The sequence below is a fragment of the Antrostomus carolinensis genome, unplaced genomic scaffold (assembly GCF_000700745.2).
Source record: "Antrostomus carolinensis isolate BGI_N321 unplaced genomic scaffold, ASM70074v2 scaffold8092, whole genome shotgun sequence".
In the NCBI taxonomy this organism is placed as follows: Eukaryota; Metazoa; Chordata; class Aves; order Caprimulgiformes; family Caprimulgidae; genus Antrostomus; species Antrostomus carolinensis.
In genome coordinates, this window is record NW_010300119.1 from 21101 (window position 1) to 42737 (window position 21637).

The window sequence follows — 21637 nt, forward strand, 5'->3', positions numbered from 1 at the left end:
TGCACTGGATCCTAGGTCTGTGGTGCCTCTTGGGCTTTTCCTAGAGTAGGGACTTACAAGTGCATGAGAAGGACATGTGAGATAATGAACTGTAATCAGTATCTACTGTAAATCGTGTACGCTTAACACCTGCTCCATTTATTGAACTTGAGCATGAAGAAAGCATTCTCAAAGATAAGTGAGAGGAAGTGTAATGTAGAAAGGCAAGTGAAAGTGGGATGCTGCTCTACAGATACTATTCACAGCAATTAAAAACCACTAAAAAGACTGCGGAGCTCATATCTCAGCTAAAAAAGTGACTGGAGGCTCTCCCACAGGAGGGCAGTGAGGCAACACCTACTGACCATCAGTGGGACTCAGGCCCTACCTGTCTTTGGGGTTTTGAAAAATAATTATACTCAGCGAGTACTGAACAAGAGGTCCCACCCAGAAGGCTTCAGGATGTACGTTTTCTTTTAGCGAGATTCTAGCAAGATGTAGACTCCATTTTTTGGTCCAAGTGTGGCTTTTGATTTCAGCTGCAAAGGAATCTGAAAGAAAAAAGAGCATCTTGTGTACAGTTGTATGTATCTGTTTATGTGTGTATAACACCCCCACACACAGACAGACATTTTTGCTGGGGAACCAATTCATAGCAGGGTTACTGTGGAAGCTGTAAAGTACTTGTTTTGCAGTCAGCTGTGGTAGTATAATATTAAATAGAATTTACAGCCAGAGGCTGAGGCAGTGTTTGCCCAGGCATACTCTGTATTGAACAGAAAGAAATTAACTCTCAAAACTCTAGAGCTGCTGAATAAGTACCAGATGCAATGTATATGTCAATAGGCATATACTAAAGTGCTGAGATCCCATGAGAGACGTACACCCATTCTTGCCCTATATAAATCGAGGCATTTTGACTGCAGTATTGCTACACTGCTCTCCTCTAAGGCAGGACTGTGTAACTGTTTTGTTGGAAAAACCATAAAGGTTAAATCACATTTTGATTAAAACATGCAGCCCAGGCCTCATGTCCCTCCTCATTATGGTAGTGGCTCCAACCACTTTCTCAAAGTGAAAGTCACAAAGGCAAGTCAGTCATCCTGTCTAGGGGACACTGTCAACTCCCTGAAGTTGACAAGTGTGGCCTTTAGGCCTCTGCATGTACAAACCTCAGTCTCTGGACAGGTCTTAAATTGAAACTTCTGCAAAATCCTCAGCAGAGTAATTTTTGTCTCCAGCAAGCCCATTTTCATGCCAATGCAGCCACGGGGTCCTGCCCCAAAGGGCAGGTATGCAAAGGGATGTCGTTCCTTCTTGGCCTCCTCTGTAAACCTAGAGGGTGCAGAGATGGAAACCGGTTCAAGAAATGCTGTTTACTCCTGATTCCATGTTTTTCATTTACATCTCAAAAGGTGGCTATTTCAGTTGGTCATAAGGTCACAGGTCAAGGGGACTATTGACAGATCATGTCCTGATGGGGCTGATACCCTTAAGTAAACAGATAATTGACTTACGGCCATCAGCCTTTGTCGGCTGGTGGTTCTAGGAGAGGACAGACATTAGTATCACTTCCAATCTATCTTTAATGAATTGCCTTCATTTGATGACCACACTCAGAAGAATAACTTCAAGTGCAGGCATCCTAGCTGTCTAGAGCTTTGCATGTATGAGGGAGAGATTACAGCTAAGAGGAAACTAATGGATTGCAATGTGAACTAACCAGAATTAGCAGCAGCGCTTCCCTGCTGTGCACCGCAGATGCAGATCACTGGGAATTTCTCTTTGCAGTTTGCAAGGGGAGATGAAATCTCATGGGATTGGACAGGCCATGGAAGACATTTATTACAATTCAGTTCAGCCTTTCTTTCTGCTCTTGGCTCAAAGACACCAGGTTCCCAGTTGGTAAATTGCAGACAGTTCAGTTCTTAGATCTGAAGTACCTCAGTTCAATCAGAAAGACTAATGCAGCAGTGTGTTTGCAGATCTGCATCAACTAGCCAGCTTTAAAATACTTGACCAACCCATTAGAAATTTCCTTTTTTTTTTTTTTTTTTTTTTTCCACAAGGAAGGAAACAAAGTTCCTATTTGAACAGCAGTTCAAAGGAAAAAAAAGTAAAATCTGTTTGCCAACATCTGCAAAGACGGATGTACACTGGATAGAATATTTACAGACAAGAGCACAGAGTCTGAGTTAGTAGAAGTTATTAGGGCCAATATGTAACCAACAAGGTGCAACTTATCCTGGCCTGTGCTGAGTCACTCATCAGAATGGTTCCTTAAAACAAGCAAATCTTTACAGCAATGACATCACCCTGGACATCCACCATAGTCCTCCCATGTCATAAGGTATTTGGAGCTGTTCTGGTAATACAGAACTACTTTTCTAGTTCTGTACATTGTTAAAGGTTCTGTCCTTCAGGTAAAGGGTCATGTCTGAAAATATCTCATCTCTGGATACAGTTTGCAAGAACTTTAGTCTGGTAAGGCCCAGAGAACTCATGCAGGATAGAAGGAGATGAGAGGTAATACAGACAATTTTGAGGTCTGGAAAAAAAAAATAAATAATTGTTATTTCCACTAACCACATCCCCATGCTTAGGGATACAAAATATGATTGGGATACTACTGCAGAAAGTACTATAGAAACCCTTAATTTGAGACTGAAGGATAATTAACTCATTTACTGAACACTGTTGCATAACCCATGCAAACAGTTTAATGCAATTCTTGCCTTGTTCACCCCTCTATATAATTCTGGTAAATTTAAACTCTCCCTTGTATTATTCCTGAGGCAGATTTCAAAACAAAAAATTATGGGGGAAAAGGCTGTAGCTGAATTAATTTATTTTCTGTTAAGCTTGTATTTTATAATTTTTCTAACATTACCCACTGATACAAGCTGGGGAGAGTGTTAGTAATTATGGTTCATTCCTCAGGGAAATTTCAAAAGGGAATTCATCTCAGATTCATAACAAACAGCCCCCACTGTCCATTTTACCCTCTAACACACTTTCATACTACTGTTAAAGTGGTGAATAAATAATTAAGACAGCATTTCTAGATAAGGAAAAAAAAACCAAAAAAGCAAAACAAAACCCCAGACTTACAGTTATTGGTAAGATCCCTCCCCCAGAAAAACTCTGGGCTCCTTTAACCCTGGCATTGCTTTTCTTCATGGCCTAAGATGCCTGACAGAGCATATGCCAAGATTTGCTCTAGAAGGAGCACTGGACACACCCATCTACATCATACATGTGCTGTCTCACTGGCAAAGATGGTTCTGGGCTGCATGCCTCACACTCAGTTGTTTGTGGAGCATGAGCTTTTTTTCTTAGTAGACTTTTTAATGTAGTGGTAGCTTAAAATGCAGCTGCCCACAAAAACAGCTTAAAATATAGCTGCCCACAAAACTAAATTGTGCTTCCACACAGCACCACACCAGCTGAAACTCCCCCTGTAAGCTCCAGTCAGCATCTATAAGATAAGGCAGGGTACAAACCACAACTTGACAGTGCACCCCCCCACCCCCCCCCCGTCCCACCCCAGTTGAAGAGAATAAATGCTCCACGTGAAAGTATGCCTTGCCAAACAGAGATAAGAACCCAGGATCCTAACTTATGGACAGAGAGCAAATTCCCAGTGGGAGATGGGATAGGTTCCCCACTCACAGTGTAACCACACTGTTACAAGATCTCGGGTGAAAAGGCTGCTCTAAACCAGCCAGGAGCTGAACAAGTTTCCCGGGCACCTCCATGCCAGTGAATGTACTATCTCACTTAAGAATTTTCTGCATCCAGAGATGATGCTATTTGCAGCATCTGATTTGGAAACAGGTCTGAAAACTTGCACCACGTTTCAACCTTGACCAAACCTCTCACCTTCTGTGGGATGTGCCACTATCACCACTTGTCTAATTTGTTAGAAATAACATATTTTTATGATTGTCACTAAAAACCACACAGCCACTCACTTACCATCCTCCTTCCCACCCCAGGGAATGGGGAGAGAATTGGAGGGGTAAGGGCAAGGAGACTCAAAGGCTGAGATAAAAACAAATTCATAATTGCAATAAAATGAAATAATAATGATAACACTAACTATATTATTAATAATAATAATGATAGAATACATAAATGAGTGATGCACAATGCAATTGCCCACCACCCACTGACCAAGGCCCAGCTTGTTCCCAGCTAGCAATCCTAGGCGAGGAGAGAGATCCCAAAACTGCAATCCTGGAAAAGCAAAAGCCTGGCTTGCCAGCCAACCCACATTTATATACTGAACATGACATTCTATGATATAGAATATCCCATTGGTCAATTTGAGTCCATCACTGTCTCTGTGCTCCTATCCAGTTTACGCAAGTCCTTCTAGCTAATCCCACACTAGCCAAATATGAGAAGTTGAAAAGTCCTTGATTTCTTGGCAACAACTAAAACCACCAGTCTCTTATCAACATTCTTCTCATACCAAACTCCATACTAAATCCAAAACACAGCCTATTCTAGCTGCTAAGAAGAAAATTATCTCTATCCCAGCCAAAACCAGGACAATGATTAAATTGTGCTCCTTTTGGTGGAAATAGTGCTTCAAGTGAATAGTGGGTGACAGTGGCTGTGAGGGAGCAGCAAGATCTGGTGTCTCCACTGGACAGGCTGCAGTCCTGTGCCCACCTTAAAATGTGTGAAACAGCATTTAAGGCAGGCCTTTGATCTAAACAGGCACAGATAAGGACTTCAACCTAAGAACAGGAAGCATTGCTCCACATACCTCTCAGGAATGAACTTCTCGGGCTCCGGCCAGAACTCCGGGCTGTGGTGGAGGTGTCCAACTGCAGTTTCAATGACAGCCCCAGCTGGAATATGCTGCCCCAGCACTATGCAGTCTTTAGCTGCTTCCCGAGTGAATCTGCAACAGTACATGTCATGTATCCCAGATGATTAATAAAGGTGAAAACACAGCAGGAGGGAACCATAAAAGTCAATCTCTTCAGCTGGACTGACCCCATAATTTCAGGAATAACACTTTCCCAGTAGAGAAATACAGTCACCGTTGCTGATGGTAGTGTCTTCCTAGGTTACAATCATTTCCACCTAGAAGCACACAGCACCAGCCAAGCTGGCTAACTTTTGCCCTTTTCACAGTAAAGAATTTCTGGTTGCTTGTGGTTTTCCAAAATGTTAACTTTTAAACTGCAATTTTGCTGCTTATATTGGTTTTAGACTCATTTTTTATGAAAACTGCAGATGAAATGTGTCAGTCATCTCTAATAACAGGCAGCAGAGTATGCTGGTTTGCCTTCAGAAAAAAATAAATTAAATACATGTTTTTAGTTTATTTATTTGAGAAGCTCCCCTGCACTGGGACAGCACCTGAAACTTCGGAAGGGATGGTTTTAATCTTAGGGCTAAGCGTTCTGCTGATGCTACAAAAATACAACCAACTCACAAGCCTTGGAAAACTGCAGCTCACATATACTTATCAAAGGCAAAGCATGATGTTAGGAACAAAACTCTCCAGGTTCCTCCCACCCTGTGGTGACAGGTGACAGAGTAGGACTGTCCTTAGGAACCTCATCATGACAGTAAAACCGAGAAAAGCTGCCTGCCAAAGCTGAGCTTGGGTCTGTAAACCTTGTCAAAAATGGTGTGTGGGTGTGCATATGTGGTGGCAGATCCTGCTCTAGATCTTTTGGTGCTTGGGTGGTCGCTACAGACCCCAAACCAGCTCAGACCCAGGAGGGTGCCCTGCTATCTCAGCCTGGGTGCTCTTCCCTACAGGGGTGAGACAAGGTGCAGGAGCTCCCTTTGCTGCTCCCCAGGCTCTGCGTAAAAGGTTGAACAAAGATTTCAGTTTCAGGGCTGTCAGTCTGGTATCATTACAGGAACACATTCTTCCCTTGCTGTCACCCATCTCTCTCTCATAGACAAATAAATAACAGAGGAACCTGGAACAAAACACTGGTGTGTGAAAAAACACATTGACAAGCCATCCTTCGCATCCTTACATGAATTTGGTGATAGTGGAAACATGAGTTCTGGAGAAGAAAGTTCTCTAGTTAGTAAGTTCATTTTTTAAATAAACAAATAATTTTATAACAAGCTTGGCTGCTACTGAATTTTCTCCTAACTCAGCATTATCCTTGTCATAGACAATTAGCATCTTTTTGAGGCACTGGGCTGTCCTATCCATTCCACATCCATCAGAGTAAAAGCCAGATCAATAAACACCACTGACAATGCCAGACGAAACTTTGGAACAACTTTGCTCCATTCTCATTCTGTGTCCCATCTGACAAGCACTGATTGTTTCCCAGTGTTTCAGCTGAAACTCAAAGATCCCTGAAGCTTAAACTGGCAAAACAATTTCTAGTTGTATACCACATATAACAGTAATGCCCAGTCTTCTCACCCAGGAGCAAGTATCTTTAACATTTATTCTCTGAACAATCCTGCAGAAATCCATGGAAAAATCTTGACTTCTGATCTTTGTGAACATATAAAAGAGAATATGATTTTAAGTTTTTTTTTTTTTATTTTAAGGTGCTTGCAATCATGGGGCAATGTTTTCAAAGGCTCTCACAGCAAGCTCAGCTTTGGCTCCTTTCCAATAATCTGAAATTTTCCCCCAGCTTCACAAGAAGCAGTGCAACTGGCCAATCACTTTGAAAAGTTATACTCTTAACCTTTGCATTTATGGTTGTGATAACTTGGAAATTTGTTTTCTTATTTCTTTTCCCCTTGTTTTCAGTTCGTCAATATAACTTAGTAAAATTAGTCTTGTGTGAATTACAGCAAAACTTTCAAGATTTAACGGATGTAGCCATTAGCTTAGCTATATTAGTATAACACAGTACTAAGTGCAAAATGGTACGGTCCAAGTTAAACACACATGCAAAATACAGCTTTCTGAATGTGTGACCCTTCCACAGATCAGGGCCTTAATGACCAACAGGCTACGGTAGGTCTTTGCTCCACATCCCTGAAGCCCAAGGCATATGGAAGCAGCAGCATCTGGCTTTCTAAGGCCAATCCTGTTGCAAAACAGGTCCATCCTCAGACCTTGGGGGATGTGAAGAATGATGAGGAAGCGATCTTGGCCTATCTGTTGTAAAAAACTGCTTTAGAAATACCAGTATTAGCCAGTTTTCCTTCAACAGGCCACATTATATCTTTCAAATGCACAAGCAATATTGATGTTGGCACAGAGACCAAGGGCACACTGGTCTTCCAACAGCAGATTTCCATTTTACAGAGATAGGGATCTACCCTGTGGAAACAGAAGGGGGGGGGAGGGGGGGGAAGATACCTGAATGCAGGTGGGTACATGCGCAATGTCTCTGCAATCACCATGTCCAGATAAGGGAGTTCTTGTAAATTTTGGTAATCAGGAACCATCTGAAAAGGCAAGAAGAAAGAAACAATCACATTTTCTCACATTTAAGTGCCAAACTCATCTCAGATTATCTTTTAAATAATCTATTTTTTTACTGGGCATTTTTCCTGTAGAGGAACTCGATGTCTCATCTAAAACAGTAAATGATAAAATTATACTAAAATGTGGGCAGCAATTAAATGTGTGTATAACATTCCTTTCATCATCAAAATGCTTTGGTGCGCAGCCCAGATGAAGATATAATAATAAATCAACTTGCTAGGAAGTATTAAAACCAGGGCACTACAGAGAGCATTAATAGCTACAACACACTAAAATCTGCACAGGACCCTCGTTTCTTCCCAAAGACAAGAATGTGGCAGACCAGGAGCACTTTGTTCACAAGAAACTGCAAGTCCTTCAGTTATTCTTGTTGATGTTGGAGCAAACCCTTTGCCCTTTCCCAGTTATAGAAATAAAACAAAGTCCTAGTGCTGTGATGCCTGCGGAGGGAGGGGTGTGAGGTGGCATTGGAAGAAACTGGTATCCCAATGAGGAACAGCATGCAGCAGGGAATTGCTCTGCCATGTAGAGTGGCAAATCATAGAATGGTTTGGGTTGGAAGGGACTTTAAAGCTCATCTAGTTCCAACCCCCCTGCCATCAGCAGGGACACCTTCCACTAGACCAGGTTGCTCAAAGCCTCATCCAGCCTGGCCTTAAACACTTCCAGGGAAGGGGCATCCACAACTTCTCTGGGCAACCTGTTCCAGTGTCTCACCACCCTCACAGTGAAGAATTTCTTCCTAATATCTAATGTAAACCTGCCCTCTTTCACCTTAAAGCCATTTCCCCTTGTTCTATCACTACCTGCCTTTGTAAAATGTCCCTCCACAGCTTTCTTGTAGCCCCTTCAGGTACTGGAACCCGCTATAAGGTCTCCCCAGAGCCTTCTCTTTTCCAGGCTGAACAGCCCCAACTCTCTCAGCCTGTCCTCACAGCAGAGGTGCTCCAGCCCTTGGATCATCCTTGTGGCCTCCTCTGGACTCGTTCTAACAGGTCCATGTCTCTCTTGTGTTGGGGGCTCCAGAACTGGACACAGTACTCCAGGTGGGGCCTTATGAGAGTGGAGTACAGGGGGAGAATCACCTCCCTTGACTAGCTGGCCACACTTCTCTTGATGCAGCCCAGGACGTGGTGGCCTTCTGGGCTTTGAGTGTGCATTGCTAGCCAGAATGCTGAGCTTCTTGTCCACCAGCACCTCCAGGTCCTTCTCAAGGCTGCTCTCGATCTGTTTTCCACGCAGCCTATATTTGTGCTTGGGGCTGCCCAACCCAGGTGCAGGACCTAGCATTTGGAATCCCACCTGGCAGGATTGCAAACAGTGCCTGGGGAGAGAAGCCTGTGGCCACCCCTTGTGTAATGCTGCTTAATTTTACATGGTGGGCAATGCCTGAGCCCACAAATTCATAAGTCTACAAAACCATCTGGCCCTTGACAATGAGCCATGGACACTAAAAGCTGAACAGGGTTGTAGCTCAGAAGACTTTGCTCTCTGACAGGCAGCAAACAGACAGCAAGAGACACCAAACTGCGGACGACCACCAGCAGCAGTGACAGGACTCAGTGCATGGATGAACAGAGAATTTCTCCACTGTTACCTTCCCCGGAAAAAGGACATTTTCCCTGTCTTATTCCATGCTCTCAGCAGAGGGCAGACAAAGTACATCTAATAACGTCATCAGGAAAGCAGAGTTTTGTTTTAAATTAGAGCATCTCCTAAAGACTGACACAGAGTAAATTGGAGAAAAGCACAGACGTCAGACTAGACTAAACCTTTTATGAAGATTTGGGGCTCCTGCTGTTCACAAAGGGGACTGGATTCCATCCTTCCTTTATTTACTACAGCACTTTTCATGTATAATGCATATTTTATTGAATTTTCATGCAAAAACATATGGTACATACTGAAAATACTAAGCAGAGAACAACTCCAGATGGTATGCAGAAAAGGCGTACAATAGAACGAGGATACCTTGTTGGATTAGGGTATCCCACTTATTCAGCACTAAGCCACCATGCACCATTTCACATTAACTGATCTTTTCTAGGAAGGAAACAGATACATTCTATTATCTCATTTTTTTTGGCAAAGGAAAGAAAAGCAAAACCAGAGAAAGTAATTTGCACAGGCTGAGCAGAACCAGTGTGTCTGCTTCTCTCTTAGGGAAACAGATACAACTAAGCTTGTCAATAGATGAAGTATTTTGTCAGTATATGTCAAATATTATCAATACAGGAAGTATAGACTGCACTGACAGCCTTTCAATGTTGTTTTTATATTGCAGTAGTGCCTACTAACTCAAACTTTCGGCTGAGGTCGATGGTTATCAGACAAAGGACTAGGAGACTAAAAGCCACAAATGGCTGCAATGTCATCTGAACCATGGCTGAAGGCTGCACGAGGAGCTGTGCTCCAATAATTTGACTAGCTAAAACGAAAGACAGAAGGATGACTTTTATCATCCTTGTTTTGCATAAAGGGATCTGAGGGCTGTGATCAGACTCAAATTTCAAGCCTTTGTGGCAAAACTGCCCTTCTCCATGACCACACAGGTGTTCCATGCTTTGATGCAAATGCGTGCTGTGCTGTGTATTCTTTTTTTTTCTGCTAATTTTACATTTCTTTTTCAGAACTTTCCTCTGTCCTTTTTATACTGCTCTCCTGCATCTCTTTGAATCCTTGGGTCAGCATCTGAGTCCTGTCCCTGCAATCCCTCCCGATTTCATGGCCAAGCTGGCTGAGGGAAGAGTGCAGGCTCAGAGTAAATGAGTGGTGGAGCCTAGAGCACACCGTGATGTGTTCAATTCTCTGAGCCATGCTCTTTCCACTGGGCCTTCCTGTCTCTCTCATAATCCCTCTACTTACTTCTGGAGTCAATAATTAAGGTAATTATATGGTAACCTGATATAATTAGTAGCCACTAAATCAAACCATACATCAACAAATAATATAACACTAAATTATGGGAGCTTTGATTTGCTCTTTCAAATAGCTTCTATACCTTCAGGGGATTAGCAGTTCAGAAAACAAAACAAAGGTGTAAAACCAGCTGATTTTCCTTAGAAGAAAATTCATTTTGTTTACATAAAAAAAAAAGGGGGTCAGTCAAATGGCAGCACAGTGAACTCCGCCATCATGAGCATGGCAGACACATCAGTCATTTCCTACATCTGATGCAACTTCATTATTGGCATTTCCATGCTTTTACCATCAAAGTAGCTGGACCTAATTTAGTAGTTGTTTGCAAAGTCTGACCTACGGCTGCATAAAGTACACACCAGACAAGTATCTCTATTTAGGAAGGACAGTTTGTTGCTTTTTTTTCTCCTTTCAAAGAAAATATTTTCCATTTGTTTTTCCACTCCCTCTCTTCAAAATATTCCTTTAGCCAAGCACATTTCAAAGGAACTTAAATAAGCTTTTCTCCCTAAATGTCCCTATTTATATCTTTCAACTGCTAGCAGGTTTGCTGGTGAGGAGGGTGGTGGTATGCAAAGATGCCACTTTAACCCCCTGTAAAAAAAAAAAAAAATGTTTACATTGTCTCTTACTCAAGATTGGGTGTTTTTTCATTAAGAAAGAGATTTCTTTCTGTCACAAGTATAGATGTGGGGGGAGAAAGGAGGCACTACATTGCATGTAATAAATCATCCTATACTTTAATTTTGCAGCCACTGCTTTGTACAGCAGTTTGTCTTATGCTTTGCACAGCCTTGTAGTACCTTTTCCTGTTGACATGCAAGTAAAATGGCCATGTAACATCTTGTGGCATTTCTCCACATGCACATTTCCCCTGTTTGATTTCTGGAGGTGGGGTAGTACACCCTCACCCATCCCAGACCATTCAATCCCAGGCCTCTATTCCTCAAAAAAAGGTGGGAAATAAATCCTTCCCCCCACAGAGTACTCTGAGGTAAAATAGCAGCAGTGATTAAAAAATTGCCTTTATGCCACAAGGATGATGCATGTTTTAATCCCATATAAATTCCAAAAGAGGTAACTGCCTTCAGATCCATCTCTGCTTTTTAGTATTGGCTTTAGCGTTTTCTAGACAGGCAAATCTATTTTTTGCCACCACCCTCAGTTAACTTTTAATTCCTCAATGAACACCAAGGGAATCCAAGTGCTGACAGGAGAGGTCTGGCCAATCTTTCTGCTGCAGTTTGAGATGTTACTGTTCCCAGTTGCTCGTTCCTCTTTGCTGGCTATGGTTAGCATCACCACAGCCAAGTCAGCAGAAGGGAACATATGCCTGCACCTCAGTTGCTTCCATACAACGTCCAGCATGAACCCATCTTCAGCGACAGTTTAAGACAAGATACTAACTTTTCCCCAAAGTAGCTGATGAGTGAGGCACAGATCCTTCTCTACCACTTCTCTTTTGGGAATGGTAATCCAAGTACACATCAGTGAATAAGAGATTTCCGCTTATACTATTGGTCATGGTCTGGTGGTGCTCAGCAGCCAGAAATGAAAAAAAATCAGAGAAAATTTTGTGTAGCTGACAGAGTGTGACGTGCACCTGAAATCAATTTGGAAGCAGCAAAGGCTGCAGAGACCACATTCCTCACAACCAGCGCTGCTGAGTCATGGCCTGAGACTGAACTGGCTGTGGTTTCTGAGAAATTGCAATCCAAATCAAATGCCTTATGGGCAGGTGTGACTGTGACAAAGTCCATGTCAGAGAGATGACGTGCAGATCTGCAAATGCAGATCCATGAGTTATCTGTATATGCATAGCTACACAGCCCACATCAGCTCTCCCCCAAAATGTAGACTTTGGATAGCAATAGGATAGGAGGTGGTGAGTCAAAAACAAGCCAGCATCATCCTCAGTGACTCTCACCCACCCCCCTTTGAAATTGCCAAAAAAATTATTCAGACTGTAGCCATAGCTAGGATTCACATATCATTTCTTGATCAAATGGATCAAAAGCTGCTAATAGATCAAAGAATCTCCCCAGGGTTTTGACCTCGCTTTGGCCACCTCTAGGAACTGCTTTTCCCCTAACAGAACTAGAGCCTGTGTGCCACGCTTGGCCTGGGAGAGGGGGAAGGAATGCAAGGATACTATGTCAATTTAGGGTTGCCTCACAACAACCTTGCTAACAACCATATGAAGAAAGGAAAGGTTAGAGCCAGGACAGCACTCAAAATGCAGATAAATGAAAAAAGAGGTATGGCATGGTTCAACTGGCACCTATCTTTAACTTGCTTAAAGAAAGCTTGCCTCATTCTTTACCACTTCCATAACAACGTGCTGGAATACCTGTAAAGCACCAAACTAAAACCTCCCTACAATGTCAGGCAGTGAAATAGTGACAAAGTTGATGGAGTAAAATTTCTTGGCTTTACCCTCAGAATTTGGACCAAATACTAAAAAAATGCTTAAGGCAGCCCTCATGCAATACCTATTGCAAAATCTTTCTGCTGTCTGTGGTCCAGCCTGCACCCGCCAAGCAAGATGTCTCTCTGAGGCATGGCACAAGGCAGAACCAGCCCTCGCTGCTGGAGAAATGGGACCCTGAAGCTCCTGAGTCTCACACGTCCCAGGAGGCAGGCCATAACAGAAGATACTGTGTTAAGATACATTGCTTTAAGACAGAGAAGAGACAAATCACAAAGTGTCTGTCAGCCATTTCCAGTGACAGGGTATCTTCTAGCAAAACATTCAGTTCTTGATTACAGAATTGAGAACAAGGCTCAGGAATGAAAAATAGGACAACAAGCCCAATTTCCAGATTAAGACACAGCAGCAAGAGCTGCCTAGCACCTCTCCTCTTGAATCCTTACAGCACACCTTGGTAGCACTAAAGCCTCACCAGCAGCACTGTGCTTTCTCACATGCTCTCAGAAATGAACATTAAAGCAAGTCCTCAGCTACATCCCCTCCTGCCTCTTTCCGCAGAACCAAGCAAAGGTTATCTGAAACTCGTACTCCCAAGCTTTCCCTTTATTTCTTTGTTCCACCTGGATTACTTGCCACCTCTCATGCTTGAGTTGTCATTCAAATGGAAATGCAGCACACAGGCTCTCACTCTACCCTCAGTGGATGCTCACCAGGTGTGGGAGCATTACTTTGCTCATTGAGGCACTTCCCAAGCTGCAACAGCACTCAGCGCTTCAGACATCTCAAAAATCCTCCTGACTCCTCCTAAAGACCACATGTGCCAAATAAATTTAGTATTCCCACTTTTTATTCAAATGACCTGCCAGTCACCCTCACACCTCGTCTAACTCCACCCTTCACTTTCCCATCTTGCTGGGTCCATCACCACACAAGTCCTGTGAGCACAGACAGAGGCAGGTGCTGACTCGCAGGCCAAGTTCAGAGGTGGGGGAAAAAGCTGGTGCACCAGCTACGCACCGATAACCACATTACATGCAGACCTTGCAGTCAAATTCTCTCTGTTACTTCAGTGCAAACCCACACAGCTCCCTAGGGCTGTATCAGTGTAAGGGAGAGGAAAATGTGGTTCTAAGTATGTACCAAATTGTGCTGGAGAAAGAGCCAGAAAATATAAAGTTACACCAACGTCGACTTTCTTCAATGTTACTTTGCTTTTCAAATCAAAGACTTCAGCTCCTGACAGAAGACAGACCTGCACCACCTCAAGTAGCTTTCACGGTGCTAAAACAAGGTCTTTGTAGCATCACTGTTCACAAGCAAACTTCTGTGAGATAAAAATACTTCCTGAAACTGAACAATGTCCCAAAACCAACCAGATAAACACAAAATCTGCAAAGAAAACAGTCAGAAATCATCTTCCACCTACATTACTACTGACACATGGTGATCAGCAAGAACAGAATGAGTGCCATCAGGTGGAAGATGTGGAAAAAAAAAAGGCAGGAGAAAAGAAAATCACTACAGAAATCCTTTATAAAGCAAGCTACAAATGAAAATAAAGAAGAAAAAAAATCTGTTTCAATCTCGGTTTTGTAAATTTGTCAGCTCCACCTAATTCCAGATTCCTGTGCCAAGAGAAATGTGTGCCCCTAAACAAAAAGCGAATAAATAAGTGGGAGTGAAACTGGGTCCCTAGGGCATGCTGGTGTCATGAAAGAAGGGGCAGGTCCCCAATGTGCTGATAGTGCCTGCTCACTGTACTTTTTTTTTTTTCAACTTAAGTTTGGTGCTCCTCTCCAGAAGTGGCTCCCCACCTGTATGCAATGCATGCCTCCCTCCGGCTTTTTGTGGATGTGTTATAATCCCTGGCCATGCATTGTAGCAGGCTACACCCATCAGAGGCACAGAGACTGCCCGCTTCTTGCCTCCTTAAAAACCACTCAGCCCCCAGGAAATCCCCCCTGGTTCCCTCCTCAGCCCACTGAGGCTCAAAAGTCTCTCTTTCTACACTTGTCTGACACAATCAAAATTTCTACTTGGGTGGCAGAAATGCTGAATGGTGAAGGATCCCAGTGGGAGGGAGGCAAAGAGGAAATTAGACGGGAGAAAGGACTGCCAGAGGCCCAAAGGCTGAGAAAGAGAATTATAAAACTGGGGTAGGTCTGTCCGAAGGGCATGTCACCAGTCCAAAGCACATTAAGCACCGAAGTTCGTGCAAGACTTAATCTTTCCTGCTATAGAAGTGTCCCTTGGTGGTTGCTGCAGATCTACAGGAATAAAGAGGAGGGATTTTTTTCCCCTCTCAGTAGATATTCATGGTACCACATAAGAGACAGATTATTTAATTTAATCATTCCTGCTCTGGCTGGTATTTTCTGTAAGGAGGTGACCGTGCTTTAAATTAGGGCCTTGCATATAAAAGGACCATGTGTTTAGTTTAATCAAATGTTCATTTCTTCATGTTACATTTATATTAAAAGGTATCAGCATGAATTTTCATGCTGCAAACAGAGGCTATAATATAGGCTATGTAGTGGGGTCCTCTTCAGTCATTCTTCTTCTCTATGGTCTTGTACGCTTGGCAGCCTTACGGACTGAGAGGTGACTCAGTCCCAGGCATGCAGTTTGGTGAAATATGCCCTAGAGAACACGGTACAACCTGTGAGAAGAGCAGAGCTTTACACAAAATAAATTACTTTGGTAATTCGCCCTTCTGCAGGCTTGAGCCAGTGGCTGTTTAAGTCATTGGCTTCAGCAGTGGATGAAACCTTTTCTAAATTAGTAAAGAGGCAAACATTCACAGCAAAGAAACTGCAAGATTCTCCCATCACTCAGCGTAATTATCATTTTGCTCTGACAAGGGCAGGTCAGTTTTAATACCATAGAACATTTATGCAGTGCCTGATGCCTTGAAAACATTGTATGTACTTTAGGTGCAGTACAACAATAATAAAACTTTTCCTTTCCATAGTTGTTTTTCCCCTGAGGCTCGAGAAGTGTTTAGCAAACATTAATTAGTTGGTCTTCTTCCAAATGTGTGTGTGAGGTGCTCCTGGTAAATACTCTCTCCCTGTACACGAGGGGCCAGCAGAGGTGATGAAGACTGAGGCAAACAATTTACAACCTTAAGAGTCAAGCACCTACCAACTTGAGCCTTCACAGGCAGCTTGATTTTTTTTTTCCAGCCTCAGTATGACTCCTGTGAGTAAACAGGCAAATACTGCTCTGAATGCATAGACTTAAAATGACCAAAAAAGAAAGAATTCATTGCATGGCATTTAAATATGTCTTAAACAAAAAGGAGCTTTGTTTCATTTTAGCTGTCAAGATGGTAACTCAGGGCTCAGCCTGTCCTTGAGAAACTGATGGTACTGAAAGTACAGAAAATGAAGAAGCTTTTCTGGTGTCAAATCTCTAATTCCTCGTTGTAGACTTCTGCACCTCCTACCTAAAACAGGTAAAAGCCATGTCCAATCCTAGCTCCAAATTTTAGCATATGGCCTTTCTACAAGGCCTGAGGGAAAAGTTTGCTCCTGTTGAAACTTCTCATACTTTAGCTGAAAACATGAAAAATTGATTAAGAATGGGGAAAAATTTATTTTCTGACCAAAGCTACTCAATGTCTTTTCCTCTTCCACTCCCTCTGGAAAGCGCTGACTGCCTTGGGTACAACAAAGCAATTTACAATTGGTATGTGAAAAAACTCAACAGCACTTGAAACAGTTTTTGTGTTTTCTCCCTCCAATGCACAAAGAGGAGCTTTTAAAAAAAAACAAACCACAAGCCAGTCCAAAACCCACTACCCCAACTCAGTGGGGAGCTGGCTGTGAGCAGGGGTGTCTGCTACCATGGCACTATCCTATGGCAAACCTCCCTAGATATTCAGATAAAGCTGTCTGCGACGAATCCTGGCAGACGCCTATTCAAGGATTTATTTCCTTTTCTTCCCTTACCCTATCTCTTCTCCATCTGGGAACACAGAGATTTCCCTAAGCCTGTTCACGCTTAGATTTAGTGAAGCCATCATGGTGTCATGTTCTGGCACTGTTTTGTGTCTTTGCTTTCCTCTACCCTTTGTAGATCAGCATGGCATGGCTGTCCATCTGTTTATGATTTACTTCACACAATGACTTGGTCCCGATTACACTGATAGGCACAGTAGGTTATTTGAGGGCCAACTGGACCTCTGTAATGACACTCAAACTGTACCCAAATCGTGGGAACATTTCCAGTCAAAAAAAGGACAGTGGAAAAACTCCACCAGGACCTCCCCCAGAAAAGCCTTCTTATCCTTAATCTCAGGAAGTAAAAAATAAATTTCTTTTTTTTTCTGAATTTTTTCTGCAATTATCAGTGTCCAAGTGATCCATAAAAACTGAAGAGAAGTTGAGAAATTGAGACCTAGGTCTTTCTGACCTTTAAAGATGCATATTGGAGAAGAGATTATAAAGAACAGCATTCAATTCAGGAGGCCACATCTTTTGTGCTCTCCTTTAGCACAGACCTGAATCACAGAGGCAGAGAACTATACTGATTTGCACCAGCTGAGGACAGAGCCCAGGAAGTGCAGCCATTTGGGGGGCACTGACTACTGCCGCAGGTAGGAAGCCCCTCCACATGCACTGAATCACTGTCCCTCGTGAGCATGTGGGAGTGAGGGGGTGGGGGGAAAACACAACTCAAAAAGCTGCAGGATGAAGTCACAGGGTCAGCAGTCAGAAAATACAGAATTCATTTGTAATCTGAACAAGGTCATCTCTAGCATGTTTTAGGATGATATAAGACTTTAAGAGGAAGGCAAATGGAAAGTATTGGTCATGATTTCTTCTGCTTTATGAGTAAGCTGCTTTGGCCTTTATTTATTTATTACCTCACAGTCCCACAACGATCCTGGTGTGAAGACCAATCTGCTGTTCTTTCTCTCTTGCTTTTCAAGGATATTTTTACTTCTTGAACCTGACCTTTTTCTGTCTCCGTGCCTGGCCACCTAGCTCATTTACCTCTCTGTATCTGCCAGGATACCCTTATTTTTACAATTCCCCACTGCTCACCTTTGTGCTGTCATTTCACTTATGGCCACACTACTTCAATACTCCGCATTTTATCCTTTCTTCCTCTTTTTCAAAGCTCTATCCTCCACTAAGTTGCAAAACCTCCAGAGCATGGGGGAACCTGGCCAACATGGTGGTACCTACCTGGATTTGAGACGGAGGCCACTCAATCCAGAAGCCACTGAGACACAAAGGTGGCACCCACAAAGGGACACGTTTGCTGAATCATTCACCAGGAAAGAGCACTTTTAAGCCAGAAAAGCACATAAACCAGTCTTCTGCAGGAGGTTCACTAGCAAGTTTGCCCATATAAAATACCTAATAAAAGATGGTCTCCTTTGCCCTTTTTAGCACAAGCTGTGGCACAAAGATCTATAGATATCCACAGATGGGCTAATTTGTGGGGAGGGATTTTCTGAGAGTACAAAGATGGAGCACAGCTGTAGGCTTTTCCTGTAAATGCCCTGTCACACACACAAGAGCAGCCAGGCATATTCAGAACATTACCAACCCCAATTGCTCAAACATTATGAGCAAGGCCCCAGTATACTTAGAAATTGGCTGGAAAACACATGAGATTTATGACAAATAATAATATTTTGAACTTCATTTGCCTTCTGGCTTCTGAACTGGCATTCATGTTTTCAGACTTACCTTTTCAACTAGAAACCTTTTTTCCTTCTTTTTTTGTTTTGTTTTAATAATGAAAGATGAGATTCTGGTTATACACCTGACTTCAATGTCGAGTGATTTGAGAGAATACAAAACAAATATTCAGAGCCTTGCAGTGTGATGGCAGCGTGCTGGTAATATTCCATTTACAGAGCACTGTGGGCCATCCCTGCCTGCCCTTTGGCCATCTGCTGCTAGCGCTCAGCTAGAATCACACAGGCCTTTTTTGAAACAAACAAAAACAAAACAAAAAAAAACCCCAACACGACAAAACAACAAGGTCTACAAGACCTGGAACTTCATGTGAATAAACATCACACAAGCATGAGCTGCTCCTGAGCTGCCCCTCAGCATGCCCACGGTTTTGTAGCACCCATTTCAGGAGGGGGCTACTGTAAGAGGGGCCTTGGGAATTAAGCATCCAGCCTCCTCTGAAAACGCCAAACTTGGTACCTTGGCAAAGCTTGACAAAGAATGAAACTGAAACATGCAGACAAACTAATTGAGGGGAAAACTGTGCTGAGTCTATATATAGCATTTTGTTTCTGCTGGGTACTAGAGGAGGGTTGGGGAAGGGAGGAAGTGAGGGGGAGAGAGGGAAAAGAAAGATAAGTTTTGGTTGCTGCTGTCATATGCAGATCCACTTATCTATGGCTGAAGCCCAGACAGCTGTGTGACTCTAAATGGAGAAATTTAATTAAAAAGTAAAAATGAAAATCAGCAAGAAAAAAACAGAGAAAAAACAGGACTTAATGCCTCCTACACCTACCCTGATGTATAAATAGGGACTGTCTGACTGATGAAGGGTGCTTATTATTTCTCTGAGTTCCATGTTTGTAAAGAAACCTACAATTCTTTCCAGTGAACAAGCAGGGTAATCACAAAGCCAATGGCACATTGCTGCTATTCCAACTTTGCTGCTCTAGTTTAAATGACATCATGCAACATCTTGGTAGTCCCAGTCATATAATATCTATGATGCACTTAAAAAAAAAAAAAAATGGGGTTTGGATCAACTGTGAATGAAAAGATTTTGGAAAGCAGGTTACTTGGGATCATATTCTGCTTGAGTTACACCTCTTTTAAGGAACATATTGGCAAAAACTGCAAATGGATGTGATTCCCTTTTGCACCTCTTGCATACTTGGACCTGCCTTCTGCCAGTGTAACTTGGAGCAACCTCATCGTTTTCCCTGTTTTAGCTCCCAAGGCATTTGTGATGCAGCTCAGAAGAGCCAGAGCATCTTGCACTTTTGTCCATACCCACTGCTTTTCCTAACACATTTGCTTCCCATTTCACATTATGGCACAGTAAGAGAGATCGGTATTAGTACTTTTGGCCTCTCTTCATGTGTGCACACATGTATGCATGTATCTTTTCTGTAACACATCCAATTTGAAATGAAATAAAAATGAGTTAAAAAAAAAAAAAAATCCAACCTTTAAATCTCAGAAGATTCAAAGTGTCAGTGCTGTGAAGTCAGAAAATTCATTCCAAGTCCTATTTATCTAGGTCAGGATGTGCGAAGACTTTTTTTTGCATTCTGCATATGCACGTCACCACTTTTGCTCCTTGGTACTACACAGGCTGAGAGCTGAAAAGCCAGGGAAGGTGATGGCTTGCTCCCTGCTTCCAATAGACTTGACAGAAAAACCTCTTTTGTGTTCCTTATAATGGAGTTTTTTCTTACGGCTACCATAAGAGACGCTTCGGCTAGTATATTACAAATACCGTGCTGACAGACAGCGCATGTATGTTGCTCTGCCTCAGCACCACATCACCACTGCCTCTTCTTAAACCACAAGAGGAAAGCAGCCTGCAAAGCAAGGAACAAGTTAACAAAAAGCTTCATTTATCTCCAGCTGATACCAACGTGACAGTGGGAAATGCGGGGTCAGATTCCAGGCACATTATTGTGAGGGCAGGAGGAGCGCGGGGAGTAGCTGTTGTGTGGCAAATCCACGGGGCTCGCAGTCAGAAGGTCAAGTCCTGACACAGCTTTCCAAGTGAATTTGGGAAAGTCTCTTCCCCTCCTCCAGCACTTTTAATAAAACTGGTAAATCTTCATTGTAAGATTGTGTAGATACTGCTGGCATGCTCAGAGGCAGGCAGCATATGATGCTCCTGTGCAAAGCCTGATCATTACATGGCACTAACAGTAAATGCCTTGCTTTTTTCTTTTCTTTTTTTTTTTTTAATTTTTAAAGTAATGGATAAGGTAAATCCTGGCAGTTAATGCTGATATTATATGAAATAAAGGTAAATATTGAATGGACAACAAAATTGTGGACAGACTACCAGAACAGAACTTTTACACATTCCTTCTGTGTAAATAAAGAAGTGAACCTAACCCACCATTAAAGCTTTGCTTTACGATGTGCAATTGCTGGGGGAAAAGGTTGTAATGTGTGTTATACGCTCACCCACACATCAGCCACAAACAGGCAAAGAAACTCATTGTTTGTTTACCTTTGCATGGAAAAAAATAGTTGTAATTTGAAGTTTAAGGGATCTGCTTTCAAGGTTTATCTATCTATTATGCCCTTGGGTCCCAAACAGAGGTTGGGATCCTTGGGGATGCTCTCTGTACCTCTGTCCTCTCGAATTATGAAGAGGGAACCATGCAGGGAAACTGCTGCTGCTATGGGATCTCTGGAAGAGGAGCTACACCAAAAGTGCTCCTTGAGCAGACACCAGGATGGGCTCCTGCAGCCAATGTCAGGGCACAGAAGCTGGGCTCATACTGCTCTCGTGTCCCATGCTCCCCAAAATCCAGAGGGGAGGCTGTTGGGACAAGGCAATGCTGCTCCACCACGTGCAGTGCTACCACCACATTTCCGCTTCAGCCTAGATGCTACTTCCCTATTTGATGATTTTTTTTTCCATCATGCATTTCTTATTTCATTCAGTGGAGTTATTACTCAGGTGACCCAGGAGTGTCAGGGCTTCCCACAAACCCAGCTTTACCACCACAGGGGACAGAGCTGGTGCTCTGCTTGGAGTCAGTTCTCTCTCTCCTTGCTCAAGCTGAAAGATGGCTTGTGTTCAGAGTGCTGTGCACGACCAGGCTCCAGACAGGATACAGCATGCTCAGCTCAGTGGGAAATGAGAAGGATATAGGCTCTTTTGTCAGCTTGACT

The 21637-nt window shown here is 42.8% G+C and overlaps 1 protein-coding gene across 1 annotated transcript in view; it reads right to left on the minus strand.

The window, feature by feature from the left end:
- Positions 1-224: 224 nt before the first annotated feature.
- TBXAS1 (thromboxane A synthase 1) overlaps positions 225-21637 on the minus strand; it is a gene marked incomplete at its 5' end in the record, with an annotated part of 99923 nt that continues 78510 nt past the window's right edge. The window contains 4 exons of the mRNA XM_010163016.1: positions 225-530; positions 1152-1314; positions 4757-4894; positions 7295-7383. Of these exons, the coding sequence (XP_010161318.1) occupies positions 456-530; positions 1152-1314; positions 4757-4894; positions 7295-7383 (465 nt within the window). The remainder of the gene's footprint in view (positions 531-1151; positions 1315-4756; positions 4895-7294; positions 7384-21637) is intronic.